This window comes from Salminus brasiliensis, chromosome 1, assembly GCF_030463535.1.
Source record: "Salminus brasiliensis chromosome 1, fSalBra1.hap2, whole genome shotgun sequence".
Taxonomy (NCBI): domain Eukaryota; kingdom Metazoa; phylum Chordata; class Actinopteri; order Characiformes; family Bryconidae; genus Salminus; species Salminus brasiliensis.
This window is the reverse complement of record NC_132878.1, coordinates 68,094,931-68,119,454: the sequence shown is the minus strand read 5'-3', so window position 1 is coordinate 68,119,454 and position 24,524 is coordinate 68,094,931. Positions and strand designations below refer to the sequence as shown.

At 37.4% G+C, this 24,524-nt stretch overlaps 2 protein-coding genes across 2 annotated transcripts; both read left to right on the top strand.

Moving 5' to 3' along the window:
* Positions 1 to 8,635: 8,635 nt before the first annotated feature.
* Positions 8,636 to 13,827, top strand: LOC140535392 (lactoylglutathione lyase-like). Its single transcript, XM_072656725.1, has 6 exons — positions 8,636 to 8,816; positions 9,499 to 9,581; positions 10,924 to 11,064; positions 11,212 to 11,279; positions 11,893 to 11,982; positions 13,440 to 13,827. The coding sequence occupies exons 1-6, from the start codon at positions 8,748 to 8,750 to the stop codon at positions 13,556 to 13,558; spliced, it is 570 nt and encodes a 189-aa protein (XP_072512826.1). The 5' UTR covers positions 8,636 to 8,747; the 3' UTR covers positions 13,559 to 13,827.
* Positions 13,828 to 14,768: 941 nt separating this feature from the next.
* LOC140535384 (BTB/POZ domain-containing protein 9-like) lies at positions 14,769 to 24,460 on the top strand. Its single transcript, XM_072656712.1, has 11 exons — positions 14,769 to 14,986; positions 16,239 to 16,446; positions 16,739 to 17,102; positions 18,164 to 18,431; positions 19,021 to 19,240; positions 19,596 to 19,715; positions 20,365 to 20,474; positions 21,017 to 21,206; positions 21,492 to 21,599; positions 21,691 to 21,769; positions 23,196 to 24,460. Exons 2-11 carry the CDS (start codon positions 16,259 to 16,261, stop codon positions 23,400 to 23,402), a joined length of 1,854 nt encoding a protein of 617 aa, XP_072512813.1. The 5' UTR covers positions 14,769 to 14,986; positions 16,239 to 16,258; the 3' UTR covers positions 23,403 to 24,460.
* Positions 24,461 to 24,524: the final 64 nt, after the last annotated feature.

Here is a 24,524-nt window from a genome sequence, read left to right as displayed (position 1 = left end):
GAGTGGACAAGTATTGTTTGTTGTGCGTGTAAATTACAACACGTGTATTTCAGTGATTTTGTAGGTATAAACAACCACCCAAATACACCTTAATAAAAGCAACTGGTCCATCTGGTGCAACACAGATCACAGCTGTCAGTCAGCTGTCTCCTGGTCTGTCTCAGTTGGATCAGCCTGTTTATCAGTCTGGGTGACCTAACCTCTAATCTTCAGAGCAGTTCAAATGACTATTAGCCAAACAACAACAACAACTAATTCATTCAGCTATTCATGCTGGTTCATTCATACTTTGTCAGTTCTTCTGGATTTTCACAAATGCAAATGCAAATATAGGGTTGAAGTTTCTTGCAGAATATGTGGTCTTTGCCCAGGCTTGACCCTTCAATACCCTAAAAATGTGGGCCCATACATCAATTCTTCACCCAATTTATATTACAAATTAGTTTCATAGCAATTCATGAAGAATTAATATTCTTAAAATTTACACATAAGCAAAGCCCAGATTTACATTTCTGACAAAGAATAATGTAAAAGTGTTTTAATTGTTTTTTTCAATGGATTTGAAATGATACATAAATGATGATAAATGATACATGTAGAATGTCTTAATGTTAGTGACATCACTCTGCATCAAGTGTCATTTGATGCTTCTCTCATGAATCTCATGAATCATATACAGGAAGAGAGTGAGAGAGGAGGAAATAGGGTACTTTAGTACCACCAAAACAACCAGGGGAATTCTGCTCATTCAGAGAATTTGAAACTGAAACAGTGAAACCATTTAATTTCATCCACATTTACAGGCATCACATTAACACTGTACATTTTATATTTATTTATTTTTTTAAACAAAGTCACAATCAATAGCTGCTATTTTCAATATTTCAGAAAATGTTAGTTTGGTGGACTGTATACTGTATATACTGTATAATACTGTATGTACTGAATGTATCTGAGGCAAACATTATCGGCATAAACTGATGACACCAACTGTGTTCCACAGAATACATTTTTGTATCCCTGTCAACTCCAATTTAGTAATGCGAGAAACAATACGGCAAAGATTATTATTATGATTCAGAAAGCGATGAAATATATGATATTTACACTGAATAAATATCTAACATGACATATTTAAATGCCTTTATTCCCAGTCAAATTTAGATTTTCTATTGTTTTGTTAGTGGCATGTGACCACTATGATGACATAAGGGATAAACACTCATTTTTAGCCATATGCATTCATCAATTTGAAAGAAAATTTATTAAACTTAATGTTTCATATTTATATTCAACTGTGCTCATTATTATTTATCAGTGATATACAAATTAAACAAAATCTCAAGTTGTGTAATTCTGATCCTTATTGTTAAAGGGAGCATTGAAAACATGCGACATCCTGTAATGTTTATGCTACGTTTTCAGACAATTCATCCTAGAGAAAGCAGTAGATTTTCTTCTAGATGACAAGAGACAGAGATGACACATCTACTGCCATTCAAGCAGCAGATTTTTGTCTAAATTGGGAGCACAACCGGTTTGCCTTGATCATTCTACAGAAACAGGCCCACAGCTTGGATAGGAGCTCCGGGAATGTACGTGGGACTTTTTGTCGGTTTTCAAGTTCAGTGACTTTCGTCACAGCAACCATCATGACCTAAAAAAACACCAAAAAACCCCAATTGTCTAGCATTTCTTGTAAGTATCATTCAAGCTTTAAGCAGTGATCAACAGATATAGCTGTTAAATGAAGTTTTATTAAAGCATGTGCAAATGGAACATACTAACAACAGACATTTTTAAATTATGCTCTGTGAGACCATATGTAAGCCTTGTTGACATTTCCAAAAATGGCTACTGAGTAGCTTTGCAAAGCAGCAAACCGAACGGTTGGTCATGCAGCAGTAGAGTAACAGCACTCCCACCTGCATGTAATCTTATCAGGAGCATTAACCCGGGTGAGGCTCAAAGTAATCCCACTAGATTCAAATCCTTCTTCTACCTGGTCATTGGTGAACCGCTCAGATACCTGCCCTACATAATATTCTCTTGCATTCTCTAAGTTGCAAAGTGTACTGCACATAGCACATCTTTAATCTCAATTATGCAACCACACAATCCAATAGAACACGATGGGCTGCTGCTCGCTATAGAGGGTGGAGAGGATGCACAGCAATGCTGGCCAGTTCATGTAAGCAGAAAGAAAGGATTCATCTAAAACCATACACTGCTACACTAACTATATACTAGTTAAAAAAGTGTACACCACCATTAGCAGTGCAGAATAGCACATATAGTAGTATGTGGTTCAGGATGCATCTTGCATATCTTAGCAGATTAAAATGAAGAGTATACCCAGGCTTTTATTTTGTTTTAATTAAATCAGGTTTGAAGCTGAGAATTAGCTGATTACGCACACCTCTTACCACACAAGTTAGATTAGGGATTTGCCCCGGTCTAAACCTTTTTCAGTTTTGGTAAAACTCAAATACACTTAAACATTAAACCTGAACTTCCATGCATACATACTGTGAACTTTTCATTATTGCCAGTTTCAGTCTCAAATGCTTTCCTGTGTGAGAACTCCACCAAATCATACAAGAGAAAAAGATGAAATATTAAGATCTTGATGGTCTAAATGATGGACCGACATCGGTGGTCCAATATCCATATCCAATATATGTTAATGTATGCAAAAAATAGAGAATTAGAAAGTAAATCCACCTGGATCAGCTCTACAGAGATTATAACATTTATTTCTGTAGAGTTGTAGTAGAGCTGATTGCAGTAAATGAATTAAATGCAGATATTCTACTGCAGCAATCCACCTACACATTCTGTTCTTCTGGAATTCAAGAAATACTCATCACATATCATCTTAATAGATTGCACTCATGTGATTTCTATATCACTATATAATCATATACATTACTTTTTTCTTGAAAATGGGATTGTGTAAATGTACAAATACAGAATTTCACTACAACTTGAGTAAAGTCCAGACCTTCCATGATAACACATCTACTATAGACAAGTTTGACCCCTCTGTGTTTTGTTAAGTAATATGCGAACAAATCTTTTATAGGAAATAAATGTAAATATGGCGTTTTAGACATGATTCTATTTCAGGATTTCTATTTCGATTTAGGGGCAGAGGTGGCTCAGTGGTTAGAGCTATAGAGCTACAGGCTATTGATGACAGGGTTGGGCCCTTGAGCAAGGCCCATCACCCTCTCTGCTCCCCTGGCGCTGGAGTTGGCTGCCCACCACTCTGGGTGTGTGTGTGTGTGTGTGTGTGTGTGTGTGTGCTCACTGCCCTTAGATCACTAATGTGTGTGTTCGCTACCACAGATGGGTCAGATGCGGAGAACACATTTCATTGTACATAGTGACAGATCCGTGTACCTTACCTTTACTTTTGTTGAATTCAGGAAGTAAACGGTAACTTTGTATGAACAGAAGTGTGTTTTCTGTAGAGGATGTGACTTCTTACCACATACAACAATACAACAATACACCCCTTTGCATGAATGTCTCTTTATTGTAATCTTTATTGTGTTTCAGCATCACTGTAACACAGTCTGTTTCTCATCTGTGCTCTTTTGCAGGAGAGACTCAGCATCAGTACCTGAAGTGGCCGAAGAGGACTCAGAGAGCTGCTGTGTAGCAGACCCCCAGAGCTCAGAGGGTGTGACAGGGGCACAGGAGGCCAAGACAAGGCAGATTACAGATAATCAGGATTAAGGCCTTTTCTAGTTTTTTTACCTCCTTCCCAAAGGAGAGCTAATTCTGGGCGTTTACTGGGAAGCATTTTCTAATGCACCAGGAGACAGCTTACGAGTGAAGAGCTGCCTGAAATACTTATAGACTGTGTTAGACTGATTGTTATTGTAATTTGATTACACCTGTTTTTACTCTGTGTGGTATTTTCTGAGACTATTTCTAGCAATATATTAATTATTCGTTTTGATATTAATTGTATACATTATTTGATATAAATACTTTCAACTAACTATAAGCAAGCATTTCAAATCATGCTTAAATTCTTAATATAGCACTTAGGAAAGGAAGCAGAGAAAGAGTTGACAAATCATTTTATCAGAAATCTGGTTACTGACATTTGAATGCTTAGAAACAATCAGTAGTCAGATTCAGTAGCCAGTTTAGGTGTGACTAAAATGTCTTTCATTCCTGTAAACTAGATAAAGATCATGTAGTGACGCAATGTTTTGTTTTGTTTCCCGTCTTCAAGCTTCCAGTGTAATGCAGAAATGTAGGCCATTAAGCTCTGCATTCCAGTCTGTATTATTTTACATGATTTTATAGTCACTTACACAGTTTTTGCCTTTGAGAATTGATTACAACTTTTAAATACAAGACCTTCTAGACATTGGTGTTACAAAAACTTAATTTTTGATGTTGTTTCTTATCTTCAGCTTTATTATTCTGACTCGTCTGAGCTTTCTTTTCTTTTCAGATTTTCAGTTTCCTCTTCATTTAAAAAACGCTTTAGTAAAGGCAATGGTTCTAAATAGAAGTAGACCTCGCAAAGTAAATTTCTTAGCCTTGTTAAATATGGAGCTTAAAAGCTGAACTTTAAAAGAGTTTACACTAAATAGAACTAAATAGAACCCTTAATTTTGCCAAAAGTGTTGACTAGATGAATAGATTTGAATTGTTTGTATATTAATTTAACTGCAATTCTGATCCTCATTTAAAGAAAATACATTTAAGATTTGATTATTTTTTACACTTCAAAACCACCTTTCTTTTTAATGTATTTAATACATTTTTGTCTTTTTTCATGAAATACACAACTTTTGTTACCAAATGAACAAAGAACTATTTAAATCCTGAAAGACTCGGTTAAAAGTTGAAGTGTTCTACGCATGGTAAACCTTTTGTTAATGATTCTTAATAGAACCTTTTAAAATGGTTCTATAGAGGACCAAAAGGGGTCCACTTTTGACCAAAAGTTAAAGACCACTTTTTCATAGGAATATAGGAATATATGTCAATATTTTAATGAATACCACCTGTACGTCTTTTGACAGTGTGTTATAATTGTCCTTGTTGTATCTTCTCTACTGAATAAAACATTACTCAACTCATTCATTTTGATTTGTTATTTTGTGAAGCAATATCTTAATAAATCATTTTTTAAAATGTGTTCTTGAGAAAAGTCTTAATGAGTATTAGTCAGATTAATGATGTGTTACTGTTTATAGCTGCGTTTTTATAATGATGGATGACATTCTCCTCCTAACTTAAACACATCCTAACAAAGAAAACACTGTTGAATGTAAAAAACTTTGTGAAAACTGTGTCAGTAGGGTTTTTTAATTTTGTTTTTTTTTTTTTTTGTTTTTTTTTTACGAATGGCTGAACAGAAATTCTGTTAAACTGCTGCATGAGGTTAATTTCCAAATGGGTGAATAATCTTCTCTTTCTACTTCTAAAATGTCCACACACCCCTTCTGATGGGTTCAGCTACTGTAAGGTGCACACATTCATAAACAGCGTGTAACATCATATAAATGTATATATATTATACATATTGTAGTGGATATTGAATAGGTATGGTACATACTGAATAATTCATAGTAGATCCTGAATCATTCATGGCAGATACCAAATAATCCATTGTAGATGCTGAACAATTATAGTAGACTTTGAATAATTACAATAAATACTGAATAATTATAGTAGATACTGAATAATGCATAGTAGATACTGAATACGTATAGTAGATACTGAATAATTAATAGTAGATACTGAATATTTATAGAAGAAACTGAATTATGTATAGTAGATACTGAAAAAGTATAGTAGATACTGAATAATTAATAGCAGATACTGAATAATGCATAGTAGATACTGACTACTTATAATAGATACTGAGTAGTTATAGTAAATACTAAATATGTATAGCAGATACAGAATAATGCATAGTAGATACTGAATAGTTATAGTAGATACAGAATAGTTATAGCAGATACAGAATAATGCATAGTAGATACTGAATAGTTAGAGTAGATACTGATGTATTATAGCAGATCCTGAATAAGTACAGTCGATCCTAAATAATTCATAGTAGATACTGAATCATCCATAGTAGATACTGGATAGTTATAGTAGATACTGAATAATCGGGAAAAAACTATTGGGAACTGAGAGCAATAATAATTAAGACTAGAGCATCCTGAAGATGTAGATAGGTCTGATACAGCCATAGACAGTGAGGCCATATATCAGATATCAGATCTATGCATCAGAGGGTTTTTTACTTTTAGTTTTTATTGTGTTTTTGTTTTTCCGGTGCTGACAATACCTTTACTGAAAGATTTAAGACTTATTATACATACCTCTGATATACTGACAAAACTGAAATGAACTGAATTTCATACAGAGAGTGTGGGACTACATCTTCAACTCTTTGTTCCAAAACATTCTGCAAATCCTTTAAAACAGACCGGTGATGTCACATCCCCTTCTTAATCTACTGTTTAATCTGTTTTGTGTTACCATTTAATGCTTTTTACAGTTTATAATGCTAATAGAGGAGGTCCCTGAAGGTCTCTCTCTAATTCATAGTAAATATTGATTAATTTATAGTAGATACCAAATAATTATAGTTGATTCTGAATACTTCATAGTAGATACTGAATCAGCCATTGTAGATACTAAAGGATTATAGTAGATACCGAATCATTCATAGCAGAAACCAATTAATTATAGTACATTCTAAATAATTATAGTAGATACTGGATAATACATAGTAGATAATAAATCATTCATAGCAGAAACTGAATAATTCATAGTAGATGCTGGATAGTTATAGTAGATACAGAATCATTCTTAGTAGATACTGAATAGTTTATAGTAGATACTGAATAATGTGTATAAGATACTGAATAATTATAAGTATTGCTGAAAAAAATCACAGTATAATCTATATTAAATATTTTATAAGAACATCGTTTACAGATTTAAAATAAAACTGTTGACCTAAAAATGACACAAAAAAGAACTCTCTAAGAGCTTGAGAAAGGAGCACTGATAAGAACCAAAACTAAAAATGAGCAACACAGGACAACACAGAAACTACTGCAGGTGTAATATCAGAGTCATGAAGGAAATAAAGTGCTGCCATAAATAGTACAGTTCTCAAAGATGGAAAGGATTTTGATTTTATGATAATGGCTTACAGCTGCACCTACTGCCACCCAGTGGTCATTTGAACTAGAAGGCATTTTTTACATTGAAGATCAAACATGTATTATAAATATAGGTCTCACTCAAAGTTGCTATTTTTTGGACTACATTCAGTAAAGTGCTTAGGATCATCATGTCACATCTGCAAGGACGCAGGGCTGAAAGTGTCTAAAAACAGACAAGGAGAAAGGACTTTTCCAATTTCCATAGTTAACATAGACACCCTACATCTGATTCCAAAAGCAAGATGCACAGCTCTGTAACTGTGTTCATGTTTTTATCTGAGATGAATGAATGCTCATGTTAGCTTGTTTGGTTTATCTTCAGATGTCGCTTGGTTATCATTTAAAGATACTGGAAATATACAAAGATACAAACTAAATATTAAGAGAATAGTTTACAGACAATTATGGCACTGTAGCCTCTTTAGGGTGTAACACGTTTTACATGCTATTCAAAATGTCAGTGAATAAACTTTATCTGTGCCTACTTTGTTTTTTTTTAAATAAGCAGATTGGTGAATTTGTTGTTTTTGTGTAACCCTTTATGCAATTAGAGTTGCATTAGTTATAAAACAAATATGGTTCAGTCACAGTAAAATCACATTGTACTCCCATTGTTTCTGTTTCATTTTAAATAATTAAATGTGAAGAAAATGTGGTGCATATTCCCTCCATAGTTTTGGATGTTGAAGTTGTATTCATTAGTTTCATTAGTTATTGTTCATGAAAGTTAACAATAAATTATATCTGTAAAATGGTAAAACCTCAAACATGCATCAATTAGATGAAATATGTTGTAAAATTTTACTCCAAAAAAATTGAGTAAAACTAGACTAAAGCTTAAAATAACTAATAACCCATGTATGACTAATAACTGATACCAAATAAATAATTATACCAAAACATGATGCAAAAATACTAGAGGGCGCTTGTGAGTAAGTTCATAATGAATAATTCTCACCCCCCCCCCCCCCCAATCCCTTATCTCTCTCTCTCTCTCTCTCTCTCTCTATATATATATATATATATATATATATATACACACACACATATGTACATATATATTACTTTTAAATACATATATACTATTTACTATTATATTCAAGTAAATGTCAAGTCAATGTTAATATCTTCATGACTGACTCATGGTCATCTATTCTCTTTAACAGTGATCCATTAGGACTGGAAGTCTTTATATAGTTCCAAGGTCTCATCTCATTCTTGAAATGATGGATTATCCAACAGTAGGGAGCTATCCTATGCTTTGGAATGCACCTTCATCTATGCTGCGTTCACAGCTGGTCAGACGGTGGCAACACACACTTCCTACCTGAGCAGACAGCATACCAGCCTCAGACACACCCTTAAACTGAAAACTTGCATAACTGCTTCCTGAAAGTTTGCTACATGCCAGTGTATACTCGCTGGGAGTGTCCATGCTCTGCTCACAACTTCCAACTGACACTTTTTTGCCCCTGGTTGAATTTGGATTAGATTTCTCACCCTCCCTCCACAGGATTTTCGCCCATAATGACAGAACAGGGGCTCACGGAAGAAGAGGTCAATGCAGCATGCAAGGAGGGAAATCCAATCACTGCAGTAAGTAGTTGATTATTTTACACAACCACATGTAATGTGTGCTACATATGTGTTTATGTAAATATCATTATTTCCACATGGCAGTGATGTCTGATTAGTACAGTTGTGGTCATCATATAAAGTACATGTATTTAGAGTGAGCTAATAATGTTCAGTTTTATCAGAAACACCCTGTACTTCCACTGCCTGTACTCTTCATGAGCTCCACTTACTTTATAGATCCGCAATATACTGTAGGTGTACAGTTACATACTATACAAGCACAAACCACTGTTGTCCAGATGTTGTTGGGCTGGTGGTCCATTGTCAGCACAGCAGTGAACGCGCCTACCATTAGGCATGGTTCCAATATGTTCATGTTTATCTGCTCCTGAGAGTCCTATTCTATTGGAAGTACTTTTCTACAGGGATTCGACAAGCTCAACTACGAGTAAAGTAGCTGAAGGCATTCATTGGAAGGGGTGTCCACAAACATTTTGCCCATATAGTGTATCTGGACAAGAGCGGCTCTGTGATCAGAAACTGACCACTGATGAAGAGCTAGAGGATGACAAACGCTAACTGTGCATCAACAAATGTGCTACAGTATCTAGCTGTACACCAGCATGCTGGAGCTACAGGAGGGGAGTTTCTGATAAACTGGCCAGAGTGTGTATGAAATTAGCTCTTTCTCTCTATGTAGGACTATATGATGCAGCAGACCATGCTGAGGGTGAAGGATCCTGTAAAATCACTTGACTTCTACACACACATCCTGGGTCTGACGTGAGTTTTATAACAATCTCCAAACAGATATTTGAAACATGTGTGTTTCTAACACTTCTTCTTGACAATGTAAAGGACACCCACTTGTGTTTTATGTAATGGAGAAATCCGCCAATTTTCTAAATTTCTGCATAACTGAGTGGTTGAAATGACCAAAATTATGAATCTCAAACCAATGTGGGACACTGTGACTACAACACAAATATAGCCATTTTATTTACTATCCAAAACCACCTAAAAAAACCCCAAAACCTAGGCATGTCTTCTGAGTTTTATATGTAATACTGATGATGATGAAATTGAAAAAAAATAGGTTGTCAATGGGGAGTAGTTAAAATGCACCATGGAAGTATTTTGAATGATGTTTCAGACCCAGAATAGTGTCAAACCTATGGTAAAACTGTGCCTCAGGCATCAGGCAGTGTATTTCTAACTATTTGGTGTCATCCATTTCTGCAAGAAAACTTGTAGAGGCATTAAACTCTTTAGACGTTTGGTTCTATTTACCAGCACTCTGAACAATTCACATTTCACTGGAATTTGGTTACCTCACAGCAAATATGCCAGTGCTAAATAAATGTTTTTAGTGTTACATTTATTTAGAATTTAACACTGACATGTATTTCCTGCGATTGGCATGTGTGACAAATGCATCTTTAATGCAGTATTATCTTATTTAACACAAATAGCTTTAAAACAACTGTCTGACCTTCTGTTGTCAAATGTATGGGTGGAATTCAGGCCTCCAAATACCACCGTTTTTTTAACTATGTGATGTAAATGATCCTTTTTGCTACAAATTCTAGCCTGCTTGTGCTGTCCTTTTTATGCTTTAGGTGAGCAGCCAATTTAGTGGCACACCGATATGGGAAGTGTGGGTTGATGTCAAAATCAAGTATTTTTCATGTACATAAATGCATATGGCAACATGTCGTTAATGTAGAATTTGGGAGTAAATCCACCTGGATCAGCTGGGATTACAGAGAAGTAATATGTATTTCTGTAGATTTACAAATGCAGTCAAAGAAATAACATGCAGATATTTTAATGCAGTAGTCTAGCCTAGTAGTCACCTAAACATCCTGCTCTTCTGTACTTTAATCAACACATCAGCACAGATCAGCTTTAGATAAGCCTGATCAAATCTGAACACCTTCCCAATGTTCTCAAGGAAACTTCAGATACTAAACATGTTTAGGCAAATCCACTGTACTTTGATTGGGGGAAGGGGTGTTGGTTGAGCACATTAGAGGGTGTTGTAAGTGTACTTGTGAACTTCTGTTGTGAGCACATGTATTTACCCAGTCACTCACACAGGTGTTTTGTGCCTGACTCATTTCAGATTACTACAGAAGATAGATTTTCCATCCATGCGCTTCACGCTGTATTATCTCGGCTATGAGGATAAGAAAGATATCCCCCAAGAAGTGAAGGAAAGGACAGCATGGACATTTTCCAGAAGAGCGACCATTGAACTCACTCAGTACGATCTCGCAAAAACTCTACATATTCATTCAGAACAAGCAGTTTTACATCATAGTTCACATACTGTATGTACTAGATATACAGTTTTATGTGGTATGGGGTCTTTAAAGTTGTGGGTATCTTATCTTCTCTCGCTCTTAAACAGTAACTGGGGCTCAGAAGCTGATGAGAACCATCTTTATCACAGTGGAAACTCAGATCCTAAAGGCTTTGGTGAGTTTATCATTTCCTTCAGTTTGTGTTCTGAGGACTCTTTGAGGAGCGTGTGTTTGCATGTTCTCTGCTCTAACAAACCTTTCATCAAGTCAATCAAATGGGAAGATTCAAAATGTGTCTGGATGGGGCCGCCCATTGAAAATGCTCTAAGCTTTTTTTTATGGGTCATTACTGTAGGCTATTACTAGAAGCTTACTAGAAGTGGTTTACTATGATCTAAATATATTATATATAGTATATGTCTTGGGTCAACACCTGAGAATATGTATTTTTTAAAAATCTGGTTTGTGTGTATTACATATAAACTGTAATAAAACACATTTTGTTTTCTAAGACTGGAAAACTGTAAACTGGATCATAATGGTAGCATTTAATTTTGTAGATGCATTACAAATGAGCACCTTATCCTTAACTAACATTCATCTAAATATCTACAAACATACATTTTATTAAATATAACCTTAAACTTAAACCTAATACTAAACCTAATCTTCAACAGGCCGCACTGAACATCTATAGATAACCTATAGGGCACCATCAAAATAAGGTTTAAGCCAACATATAAACACAACATTCTGTAACATATGTCATTTTTCTATGTCGCCTGTAGGTCATATAGGCATTGCTGTTCCTGATGTACACGCTGCCTGCAAAATGTTTGAAGAACAGGGGGTCACGTTTGTGAAGAAACCAGATGAAGGTGAGTTCTTATTTTACAGACTGACAAAGTTTTCCCTTTGATAGGACTTCATGCAGAGGCCGTTCTCTATCGGACAGGACTTAGATGCCAACAACCATCTAAAACAATGATGTTCATTTTAATATCTGCAAGAATCAATTCAATTCAATATGATATTTAGTTCAAAGCTTTAATGGAGGTTTACTTTGTAAACAGCACCTATTTCAGCATCCAGAAGGTGTCAGTTGTCAATACATTCTTTTAAATACTAGATTTTAAAGTTATATTCAGCTCCAGAAAATGTGTATAAGCTAGTCTCTGTCTTTGGACGTTTTTTTTTGTTTTTTTTTTTACAAATACATTAATTTTTTATGTTTATTTTTTTGTCACAGCATGTGACCTGGTACACAGAACTAGCCTGGCCGGGTCTATTACAATATTTGTGAAAGCTCTATTGACCTTGGCTTGCATCCTGAAGGGTCTTCTTTATGATGGAACAACTGCACACACTTTCTTTACAAACCTGTCAGATAAAAGTCTTTTGTTGTCTGTTTTACTGCATGACATCTGAGGGAATTTACTGTTTTTTTTTTAAATAAGCTGAACCCTTTGTCTAGTTTGTAACATTTACAATTATTTACATATGATAAAATGGTGACCAAAAATGGTGACCTACAAATGGATTTTAGTTTGACACACTGAAAAAAATGTCTCCTTTCAGTTATTTTAGAAAACAGGGATGGACCTGGACACAACAAATGCAAATCACATCACTGATTTATCTAAGACTTTAAACAGACTGCACGTTCAGAAAGTGGTGTAGATATGTCCTTGGTGTCCCCAAACATTAGGCCTGTAGTTTGGATCCTGTGACAGATATTCAGGAACCCCTGATGGGACATCGAGCAATAGAACGCCAGAGGGAGAGTCATATTTTATCTCAGCTGTGCTGTTATTTCACAATAACACAGAACCTCTGGTGTACTACAGCATTTATACAGCAGTTCAGATAATAAATAACGTAAGAAATCAGTAAATTGAGCCGTGAAATATTTAATATGATTTAATGTTAGTATTTCCTTCTGCCAAATTATAGTGCCTTAACAAGCAGCTTGTTGCTACGCCACAGAAACTCCACTCACTTACTGAACAGCTTATAGTTCCCTCTCCAGCTCCTCACACAGACTAACAAGTCAGTTTGTTGTTGTTGTTATTGTGTTTTCCTGTCTTTATCTATTTAGTTTGGTTGTAGGTTATTCTTGTTCTTTTGCTCAGGGTATTTACGTTACTTCTTGGTTTATTATACAATTTATAGAAACAGCGTTCAGCGGAGTGATACAGCGTTTGTTAAAAAATTAATTAATTAATAAAAACGTGCTGTTGTGGCACGATGAAAGTGAACTGTTGTATAATATTATATAATATTATTTTCAGCCCCTACTTTTGAGTGATTCTCTATGTGTTTTGTATTCCAACAGACAAGATGATGGGACTGGCGTTTATTAAGGACCCAGATGGCTATCTGATTGAAATTCTAAATCCAAACAGCATGGTATCTATAACCTCCGACACTGAAACATACCATCAGGTGGAGTGAAACTTCAGACACAGCCTGATAGCTTAGCTAATCCTAACTCTAAAAATATGACATGGCAATCGGAACCTGGCATTCAAGTTTTGATCTGTTACAGTGTGTGAGCTGGCATGCTTGTTCTGCAGTGTGTGACTGGATAGTGATATTATTTATGTATCATAAATAGCATAGCTGTAAATGTTGGTTTATGGATATTGCTTACATATTAGTTTGTGTTACAGGATGTGTGTGCATCATTTTTTAACTTGCAGTGACGTCTCTAAACTGTTATCCTGTCATTTTTATTTAAACCTTGTTCAATTCTCACATTGATATAATTCAGAAGCTAAATAAATGCTGTATGTTCAATACGACGTGGTCAGCCTCTTGGAATGCTGTATAATTTATTGTCATTAGCACTAGTCATATGAATGTGAATTGTATTTCTTTGGTATTTACTGCAGAATGAGTACATTATGTGAATGCAAAGAAAAGGGACATTAAATGTTGCATAATTTCAATTATGCATTACATTCCCTGCTGAACTTTGGAGAACTGCAGTTCCACCATAAGTAAGGAGCCTAACTACAGTGTATTTATATGTTTTCATACACATATAACAGAAAACAATAGCATATCATTATTAATATGATGACAGCAGAAACAATGCTATTCATTTTTAATCAGTTATATAAAACAATATATATATATATATATATATATATATATATATATATATATATATATATATATATATATATATATATATATAAATATCTAAAATCTCACAGAAGGCTATTATACCAAATGGGTGTGGATACACTGTCTGATGTCAAGGACTGTTTACTATACTATGAGATGATTTTGGGTCTAGTTAAAATTGACGTTCTAAGTGAAGGGGTTGTTTTTTTTTCACCATCAGTTTCACCATCATCCAAAATTAACCAACATTACTCATAAAACTAAACACGTAGATAGGCGTCCTGGTTAGGGACGTATCTTTAATCTGTGTAAAGTTAACCACTTCAACAACACTGGGGCTGAACATGTATATCTTTGATGATTTGTTTCAAATAAAAGATCAGAGTGGCATCTGTAACCCAAACGAGTCAGACCAGCTTCAGGGTGTGAGGACACTGTGTGACTGTGTGTGTTGGGGGGGTGTTGTTGCTCCTCCACACCGAGGGGGGCGCCCGCTCAACATTGACGTTCAGGCCGTACCTGCACAAAAACATCCGGGTGGGGTTGGGAACCGCTTCGTGACAGCTGTGTTATAATACCTCACTCTAATTTCACATTTACACTCTTAAACTGCAGCGTTTTCTGGATTTTCCTGGATGTTCACCGCTTTATCTTTTTAGTTTACATTTCGACTCTCAGACCTTTATGGTGAAGCTAGATCGGACGTCTAAAAGAGAGAAAGCAGCGCGGACACAGAGCTGAACTGAGCTGGTAGGAGAAATTAATAATGTAGCTAGATATATTAATGTAGCTAACTGTACATTTACAGATTTCAGCTTCACGGTCTTAATTTGTTTCAACACACATCACAGGTTTACTTTAAATAGTCGCGTTAGACGGCAAACATTCAGATTGAACCTCCAGCAAACCTTAATATGATGGTTATGAGGCATGCGATGATTAGCTAGCCTTTTTTCTAAGTCCTGCTTGGTTTATTTAGCTAAAGCTTTTGTCGGGGTAAAACGCGAACTTGCAGATTTCAGTTTTTTTCTGAAAAGGCGGTCTTTTAATCAAAATGTCTGTTCCACCTTAAATGCTGCAGCAGGTAGCACGAGCTAGCGCTAGCTACAGCCGCGCGCCTGTAAGTGACAGCCTGTTTAAGGTGGAACGGAAAATTCCCCAAACCACCCAGAGCTACAGGTTGCTGTACAGATCTAGCTACAGGTTTTGCTGCTGGTTAATTCGTCCACGGTTCCTCATGCGAATGCCCTTTAACAGCCTGCTGAAGGTATCGCGTTGAACCCCGTTTAAACGCTGTGTTTGAAGGAGAGACCGCAGAGTCTATCAGAGTCACATTCAGCCAGCACCACAACGGAGGGGTCAACCTAGGAGAATATGTTTACAGTGTTAAAACAATCAGTGACTTTAAACTTGCTCTTTTAAGTGTCAGATCTGTGTCGTTATGGACAGAGGTATCCGTATAATATCTATATTTGTATTAGAAAAGAGAAAATGGGCCATCTTTACCTCCAGCTCCAGAGCCTGTAGATGTTTATGGCCTGCCCTATGTGTGTTAAAGCACCATTATGTATCACTTTCCCCTTAAAGTAACTGCTTCAAAATCATGCTGATGCTCCACTGATGTCTGTCGTTGGTAGTCCAGGCTCTGAACGCCAGCTCCTGCACTGTGTAAAATTCTGTAATATTACTCTACCGGGTCTGTCCACATGATTCTTTCACTTTCAGATGCTGCTTCTGTAACTGTTTGTTCAGAAATGCATGTGTAAAGCGTGTCCTTTAGCGGTGGTTCAAAGCACAACTTACACGTCCCCACTTTAAGGAAAGCTCAGGAGCAAGAACTACCAATTCTCACATAATGCGGCTTTGATGACAGAAAAAAAAATTGAACCATCTAAGATCATCTGAGGACTAAACTGAGACCCATGGAGTAGATAAATGGCCATGAATGACCTTGTTTTATTGTAATTGCAATTTTATTGTGACGCTCTTGTTCCTCTGACAGGTGCTACAGCCGCAGCGGTGATGAGCAGCAGCAGTCACCCATTACGTCCTCTGACCTCCATATCAGAGATCGATCATGTTGATCTGTTGTCTGAACAGCTGGGAGCACTCATCCCGGGGGAGGAGTACAGTGACGTGACTTTCGTGGTGGAGGAGAAGCGTTTTCCTGCCCATCGTGTCATACTGGCAGCACGCTGTCACTATTTCAGGTAGCTGGGTAGGATGAAATGTGGTCATCATCTAGAGGTGTACAACTCAAACCTCATGATGAGTTCATTCAACTATGATTCCTGAGTAAACGATTAAGTGCATCATGATGATCAGAATTTGATTCAAAATTATTTATAATAAAACGCTGGAATTGTGTAAGTCTTGAAGACCTGCAGACCCTGTACAATCTAAACTATTTGTTTTCATTTTTAAATAAAGTCTTTGATCTTTGATCATTAAACACTAGTCCTGATAAAGTCAGTAGTGACAGCTGTAAATTCATCTCTGCAGAGCACTGCTGTATGGTGGGATGAAGGAGTCTCAGCCCCAGGCGGAGGTGTGTCTGGAAGAGACCCGAGCAGAATCCTTCTCCATGCTGCTGGGTTATCTGTACACAGGCCGGGTCAGCCTCAGCGTGGCTCGGGAGGAGGTTCTGCTGGACTTTCTGGGTTTAGCTCATCGCTATGGCCTGCAGCTCCTGGAGGACTCCACATCTGAGTTTCTACGAACCATCCTGAACACCCATAACGTGTGTATGGTGTTTGACGTGGCCACGCTGTATGCTCTAAGCACGCTCAGTGCTGCCTGCTGTGCCTACATGGACCGGCATGCCCCAGAAGTGCTGGCTTCAGACGGCTTCCTCACACTCTCTAAGGTAGCGTTGGTTCTGGGCGGGTCTGGTAAAGTGTGTTAAAGTGTAAAAGAACTGTTGGGCTATGTTGACATTGTTAATTTAACTACTAACTAAACTCCTCTGATCACAAAGTATTGAAACTGTGCTGCTTACAGTTTAAGTATAAAAGTACTTTTCTAAAAAGCATACAATCCAAAAAATATCATATTAGTAATGCACTCTACATATCCAAGTTTGGAGTGAAATAAGTGGTAATGGGCAGATATAGTCTGCCTCTGGTAGATTGGTAGATGGTCTCATAGCAAATGAGAACAGTGAGGAATTTACAGTTGTAGCATGACATGCTTGTTATAATTTATCATTGCATCTCCTGTGATGTGGCTATTGCATACATGATTTGAAGTTTGCTTTTTAGTATTACATTGGAGCTACTAGGCTAATATAGGTAACACCTCATGATGCGACACTATATGATCACACTGCCATTATCATGACCAGGTGAAAATATATGCTATACAGTCTGCCAGTTCAGTAGAGTACGGTTCAGCGTGACAACAGCCATCAAAAACAACCATTTTAAATATCTGAACAATACTCAGAGATGGAGGTTATATGATTAACTAATAAAACAGAACAATTTGTAAAATGTAATTAATAAAAAGAAGCAAAATTAGAAACCCTCCTCAGACATTTTGTTTGGTTTGCTCATAAATGTTGAAGAGAGCGGTATCACCATGAAAGAAGGTTGTAGATGCAGATTAGTTAGAGTTTTCGATGGGATTCAAAATCTGATTAATACAATAATTTTTGTATGTTTGGCAATTGAATCCCTTAATTTAATTACAGCCTTCTGAAGGTGTTATAACAAACTTGTATTACTAAAGAATAGCCCCACCGGCTCTTCTCCCTGTAGTTACTGAGTAACACACCTTAGTGTGTAGCAAAGTTTAGAGTGTTAATAGGTTAATTAACATAGATAACAGTGTGTTATACAGGTATACACACACTTCTCTTTGCTGTTCAATATTGTTAGCTAATGTCTTTTTCTGATTCCCCTGGACTCATTTCCTGTGTGTTCTCAGATGGCCTTGCTGACGGTGGTCCGGAGGGATTCATTTGCAGCCAGTGAGAAAGAAATATTCCAGGCTTTGTGCCGCTGGTGTCGCCAGAGCGGAGAGGCAGAGGCCAAGCAGGAAGTGATGTCATCAGTGCGCCTGCCGCTCATGACCTTGACGGAGATGCTGAATGTAGTGCGACCCTCTGGGCTGGTCAGTCCTGATGATCTGCTGGATGCCATAAAGATGAGATCAGAAAGCAGAGACATGGATCTGAACTATCGTGGCATGCTCAGTGAGTTCAGTTTAAAGCTCATGATCCCTAATTTAGGCATGTGCTCACGTGAATAAGTAGTCAGTGTTTTCTATAATATGAAGCAATATTTAAGAAATGTTTAATTTGTCCAGAAAGACAAATGGAGCTTCAAATATGAAATTGAAGTTCTTAAAAGTAATATCCAGAATGTCTTAAAGTCCTCCTCACAATTCTAAATAAGATAAGTAATAGATAACATATAGCTGGAGATTTTATAGCAACCACCTAGCAACATCCAAACAACCACCAGGGATGCCACAGTAACCATTTAGCAGCACCATAGTGTTGTTTTTAGGAAATTGTCTTCTAGTTCTATCATTGTATAGTATTTTCTTTTTTAATAAATACTTAAATAATAAATAAAACAATTGTGCAATTTTTCAGTCAACACACAATAATAATTATTCATATGACTGGTTTCAGTGCTATGAATGTGCTATGTGTGAATCCTGAATTATAAATTGTGTGTACGTTTTGTGAAATGAAAATGAAACCTAATGCTTTGTACACTGTCCGTACTGTTTGTGTTTGAATGTGTGTGTGTGTGTGTGTTTGTGTGTTGGTGTAGTTCCTGAGGAGAACATTGCCACGATGAAGTACGGCGCTCAGGTGGTAAAAGGTGAGCTCAAGTCTGCACTGCTTGATGGAGACACACAGAATTATGACCTGGACCACGGCTTCTCCAGACACCCCATTGAAGAGGACGGCCGAGCGGGGATCCAGGTGAAGCTCGGCCAGGCCTTCATCATCAACCACATCCGTATCCTGCTGTGGGATAGGGACAGCAGGTACACCACCCTTCCACGTCACACCTCCATTACAAAAGACATGAAAGCATTGATTTGCCCAAAATATCCACTTTATTTATTTATTTTTAATCTTTGGGGGTGAAAAGTCTATAAAAGCCAGGCATACTTGTTCTTAGGTGATAGAACGCAGCCCCTAGGCAGAGTTCTGTCTACATGCAAGCACACAATTCAGCAGAATATGGCACACTATACATAAAAAATGTTACGTTGACAAATTTGAAAACGGGTTTAAAAGGACAAAGTGTATGCCTGGCTTAAATGATTACATGAATGTGAGAGTACTGCATCAAATCATTTCTATCATTAGCTTTTATAATCTTTTCTCTTTCTGTAGGTCATATTCATATTATATAGAGGTGTCAATGGATGAGCTGGACTGGGTGCGAGTGGTGGATCACTCCAAGTTCCTTTGCCGTTCTTGGCAGAATCTTTACTTTCCTCCTCAAGTGTGCAGGTAAAGTCTTTCTTCACAGAGCCTGCCATACAGTTATTCATAGCCAGCTCATTAGGTATTCAATAGGGCTACTGACCCTATTGACTCTTTATTACTACTTATTTATTCATTCATTTATTCATTCATTTATTTATTATTACTATTATTTTTACTATTATTATTATTATTATTATTATTGTCCACATGCTTCCATGTCTGTATTAAAATTAGCATTCTCAGTTTACACAAAGTTTTTATAGATAGATGGAGACTACAATAACGTGATATGTAGGGGGAGTCTGTAGTTTGTAGTGTGTATCTTAAATTGTTAAATTGTATTCTGGCTATTAATGCATGCAGCACAAGTGTATTTCAGCAATTTCAGCAGAGATGTTTATTGAATGGTGGACCTTCCCATGTACAGCATTATGAGCTATTCCATTCTGATATGAACCGATGAACATTCCCCTCCTTTATTTCTTTTATATATCTTGTATAACAGTGATATGTTTTATTAATTTGTTTGTGTTTACCAAAACATTATCAGTTTTTACCACCGCTGTCTGTTACCATGGTTTATTAGTTATCCAGACAGATGACTGACACAGTCCTGTTTCCACCATTATGGGTTGACAGTCAATTAAAGGCACACATGATGTTTGTGATGCAGGTATGTGCGCATCGTTGGAACACACAACACTGTAAACAAGGTCTTCCATATTGTGGCCTTCGAGTGCATGTTCACTCAGCGCCCCTTCACTCTTGAGAAAGGGCTTCTGGGTAAGAGACTCAGCAATTTATTGTTATATTCCAGACAAGATTTCCAAAATAAGTGCTTTCTGTGAGGGTACTGGGAGTCTGAATACACGCCATTACACTTCACTACACTGAATTACTGAGTACTTACACTTTTTACTAAGCAATTACTGAACCACCCTTTAAAAGTGTCTTAAAGCATAATTATTCACGATTGCATATAAATATCATCAGTTAGTTTTGCTTAATTATTTTGTGTTATTCTTTACATTTGTATTTTCTTCCTCTTTGGTATATTGTTCATTTTATTATACTTTATTGTTCTTCTTCTTCTTCTTCTTCTTCTTATTATTATTATTATCATTATGCTGTAGGCAGACTGCAAGCATAAGCAGTGATAAAGTATACAAATATTAACAATAATTGTTTGGCCCATTTCCACCAAGGAATCACCCTAACATCCCCCTAGACATGGTTTTCAATTCTTCAGATATGGTAAGGGTGTGAAAATGACTCTATGAACAGTGTTGTAATGCAGTGCTATGTGTTTGTGTGTGTCTCTGCAGTGGCCACTGAGAATGTAGCCACTATTTCAGCGTGTGCGAGTGTGGTAGAGGGAGTGAGCCGCAGTCGGAACGCCCTGCTGAACGGAGACACGCGCAACTATGACTGGGACTCGGGCTACACCTGCCACCAGCTGGGCTCCGGAGCTATTGTGATCCAGCTCGCACAGCCTTACATCCTCGACTCTCTGCGGTAAGAGGGAGTGAGTGGTGCATGTGTGTTACTGATGTTCATAAAGTCAGGGTGTAGCAGTTTCAGAATACACTGATGAATCAAAATCAAAATCTTAAACTTTATCTCCCTTTAGTCTCTTCTAAGGTCAAACATCATGAACACAAGGCACACATTCAAGCACTCTTTGTTTGTGCTGGATTAAACTGAATGTGTTTTTAGTGTTAGATATCACTTTGTAAAAGCTTAAGTTTTCTCTGTACCTCTGAAGCAGTAAATGGAACGTGTTCTCCTTGTAACATTTAGTCTGTTGCTGTGGGACTGTGATGAGCGTTCCTACAGTTACTACATTGAAGTTTCTGCCAATCAGCAGCACTGGACTAAAGTAGTAGATCGCACCAAGGTGGCATGTCGGTGAGTACTTGCATCTGTTTCTGTCTTGAATCATGCCTTTGCACACTCACAAATTTACACTCATCGCACCTCTGTCCTGTCTGCAACACAGATCCTGGCAGACGCTGAAGTTTGACAAACATGCAGCTTCTTTTATTCGCATTGTGGGAACACACAACACTGCAAACGAGGTAGGAAGACATTATTTAAGTTTAAATATTTATTAATGTTACAGTACTTGGAGATACATTCGCAGTGCTTTTTTTAATACAGTAAATAAAATAATGGCATAGTGAGCTGCCATCCAATCAACTCCTTGTTAATATGCAGCTTATGCAGTTACTATACACCGATCATCCACTTCATTAAAACCACGTTTTTGTTTCTACATTTTATCAGCTCAACTTCCCATTTAGGAGCACTGTGTAGATCTGTACATTACAGACTGTAATCAATCCATTTCTCTGCATACTTTCACCCTGTTCTTCAATGGGCAGGACCTCACAGGACCATTATATTGGCGGTGGGTCATTCACAGCACTGCAGTGACACTGACATGGTGGTGGTGTGTTAGTAGTGTGTGTTGCACTGGTACAAGTGGATCAGACACAGCAGTGCTGCTGGAGTCTTTAAACACCTTAGCATCACTGCAGGACTTGGAACAGTCCACCATCCGCAAATATACAGCCAACAGTGTCCTGTGAGCAGCGTCCTGTGAGCCCTGATGAAGGACTTGAGGATGTCCAACACAAACTGTGTAGCAGCAGATGAAGCAGATTCTCCTACTTTTTGCACAAGGTGTTTAAGCACTCCAGCAGCACTGCTGTGTCTGATCCACTCGTACCAGCCCAACACACTAATACACCACCACCATGTCAGTCAGTTTCACTGCAGTTCTGAGAATGACCTCTACCCAAATTCTACCTGCTCTGTGGTGATGCTGTGGGGTCTTGACCATTGAAGAACAGGGTGAAAGGAAGCTAACATGCTGACTACTGTTAGGAGGTAATTTTTATTAGTAGCCGGTTGGTGTACGTTGGTGGTTGTTGTTTGCAGGCTCTCATTAATTGGCCTAAACCTACTTTTTAACTTGCAGACAACATATACCTGCAATATTTCCAGTCCCCTATTCACACTTGAAAGCTAAGCACTTCCAACACTGAACTTAAACGCTCAGCTGTTAAGCTGGAGTGCTGTTAAAGTTCCACTCTGCTGGAAACTGCCAGTGCCACTTTACTGGTATTTTCACACCAGCTTGTGTTCACACTGAACCCCTTCCTGTTTAAATGCTAGTAAATATCCAGGATAAAAGTACTTGTGTGAAAAGAGGCTTCAGAAAAGTGTAATGTGAGGTATTTGAGGGCAACTTTGTAACCCTTTAAGTCTCTTAAAAATAATGGTGACTAAAGGGGTCTTTGGAGTGATAGAGAAAACCCTTCTAACTCATAGAAGAATCCCTTGGATCCCTGTTAACGCTTTTCCTAATTTCAAGGTTCTCTATCAGTTCTTCAAACTTTAAACACTGCACTGAAGTTCTTTGGAAACCAAAATGAATTATTCAGAAAAACCTTCAGGCTCCTTCATTTTCTTTTCTGCCTGACTGTTTTGTATCTGCAGGTGTTCCACTGTGTACACTTTGAATGTCCTGCTCAGCTGGACACTGAGGTGAAAGAAGGGAGTCCAGGGAATACCTGGCCTGACTCCGGCTCATCCACCCAGCAGGTCCGGCCTCCGCGACCTGCTCGATCACACAGCCTGCTGCCGTCACAGGCATCTTCATCTTCGTCATCATCGTCGTCATCATCCTTACCTGCACAGCACTGAAACGGAGACGTCACAGGCACGGCCTCGTGCTGCCGTGGACACGGCATACGCTGCTAACTTTTTACATAATCATATAAATAATGGGATGTCAGCTATAGACCCGAGGAAGCATCACAGTATTTTCACAGAAAGGAGGGAGAAGTGGTGGTCAGTAGAATAGCACTTAAGTAATGCCTTGTGGCAGCATTGTGGCATCTGTAGGATTTCGTAATGCATTTTGCTGTTTATTTATACAGCAATACTCATCCAGTTTTGATTAGGAATAAGCTCTTGTATTACTGAAACGTTATAATTATTTTAATTTGTTTTGTGATCTGATTGCTGCAGTCTTATTTATTAGTGGATATTGTGTTACTTAGATATTGTGTATGTGGTTTCTTCTTAAATTACTGTACCCCTTAAAACATTTATTGTATTTATTCAGATTTTCTTTATTATATTGCTTAAATTGCTGTGTAAGTTGAGGATTCAGTATTTCGATATTTGCATTGACAAATACCTTTCTTTAAGATCCATGTGCACTTTGGAATTTGAAGTGGGCTTAACCAAGTTATGCATTGGATTTAAAGCCTTTTGGTACTACTTGGAGCTCTCAGCCACTGCTTGTTAAACTTTTAGCCAGAGTGTGAATGGCAATTCAATGCTTACTTAGATGAGTAGTTAGCTACGTGCTTTGTGTGCTTTGTAGGGCTTCGTTTTGCTGCGTCCTGCTGAGACTGAACCTTCTACACTGTGTCCGCTCTCTGCTAGTCTTAACTGGTCTTCCAAGTTTAGGAGTGCAGTGGATTTCGAGAGTTTGACTATGCTTACAGGCCTTTTTCTAATTCTTTCCTGCCCTTTTTCTTCCCCTAGTTTCTTCTCATGTTTAATCTGCATTTAATATGAGCATTAAATGTTGACTTTTGCACTGCAGTCTGCATGGTTCGTTTTCTGAGAAGCCTCCAAGACTTTTAGGTAGATAGAAACTTTATTCATTATGAAGGAAAGCTTTTTAAAGGCTGTGTATGCATGTTCTCATTTGTACTTGTGTTAATCTGAATAAATGAAATTTTGTCAGATTTGGAAGGCCCCATGGTTTCACTGATTTGTCTGTCTGAATGGGGTGGACAGATCGATCGAATG

Bases quoted from the DNA above. Each gene is read 5' to 3' on its own strand.
- LOC140535384 (XM_072656712.1), top strand. From the start codon at position 16,259: ATGAGCAGCAGCAGTCACCCATTACGTCCTCTGACCTCCATATCAGAG. The intron at 17,103-18,163 runs GTAGCGTTGGTT...GTGTGTTCTCAG, and splicing joins GCTTCCTCACACTCTCTAAG to ATGGCCTTGCTGACGGTGGT. The intron at 20,475-21,016 runs GTAAGAGACTCA...GTGTCTCTGCAG, and splicing joins TCTTGAGAAAGGGCTTCTGG to TGGCCACTGAGAATGTAGCC.
- LOC140535392 (XM_072656725.1), top strand. From the start codon at position 8,748: ATGACAGAACAGGGGCTCACGGAAGAAGAGGTCAATGCAGCATGCAAG. The intron at 8,817-9,498 runs GTAAGTAGTTGA...CTCTCTATGTAG, and splicing joins AGGGAAATCCAATCACTGCA to GACTATATGATGCAGCAGAC. The intron at 11,065-11,211 runs GTACGATCTCGC...GCTCTTAAACAG, and splicing joins GCGACCATTGAACTCACTCA to TAACTGGGGCTCAGAAGCTG.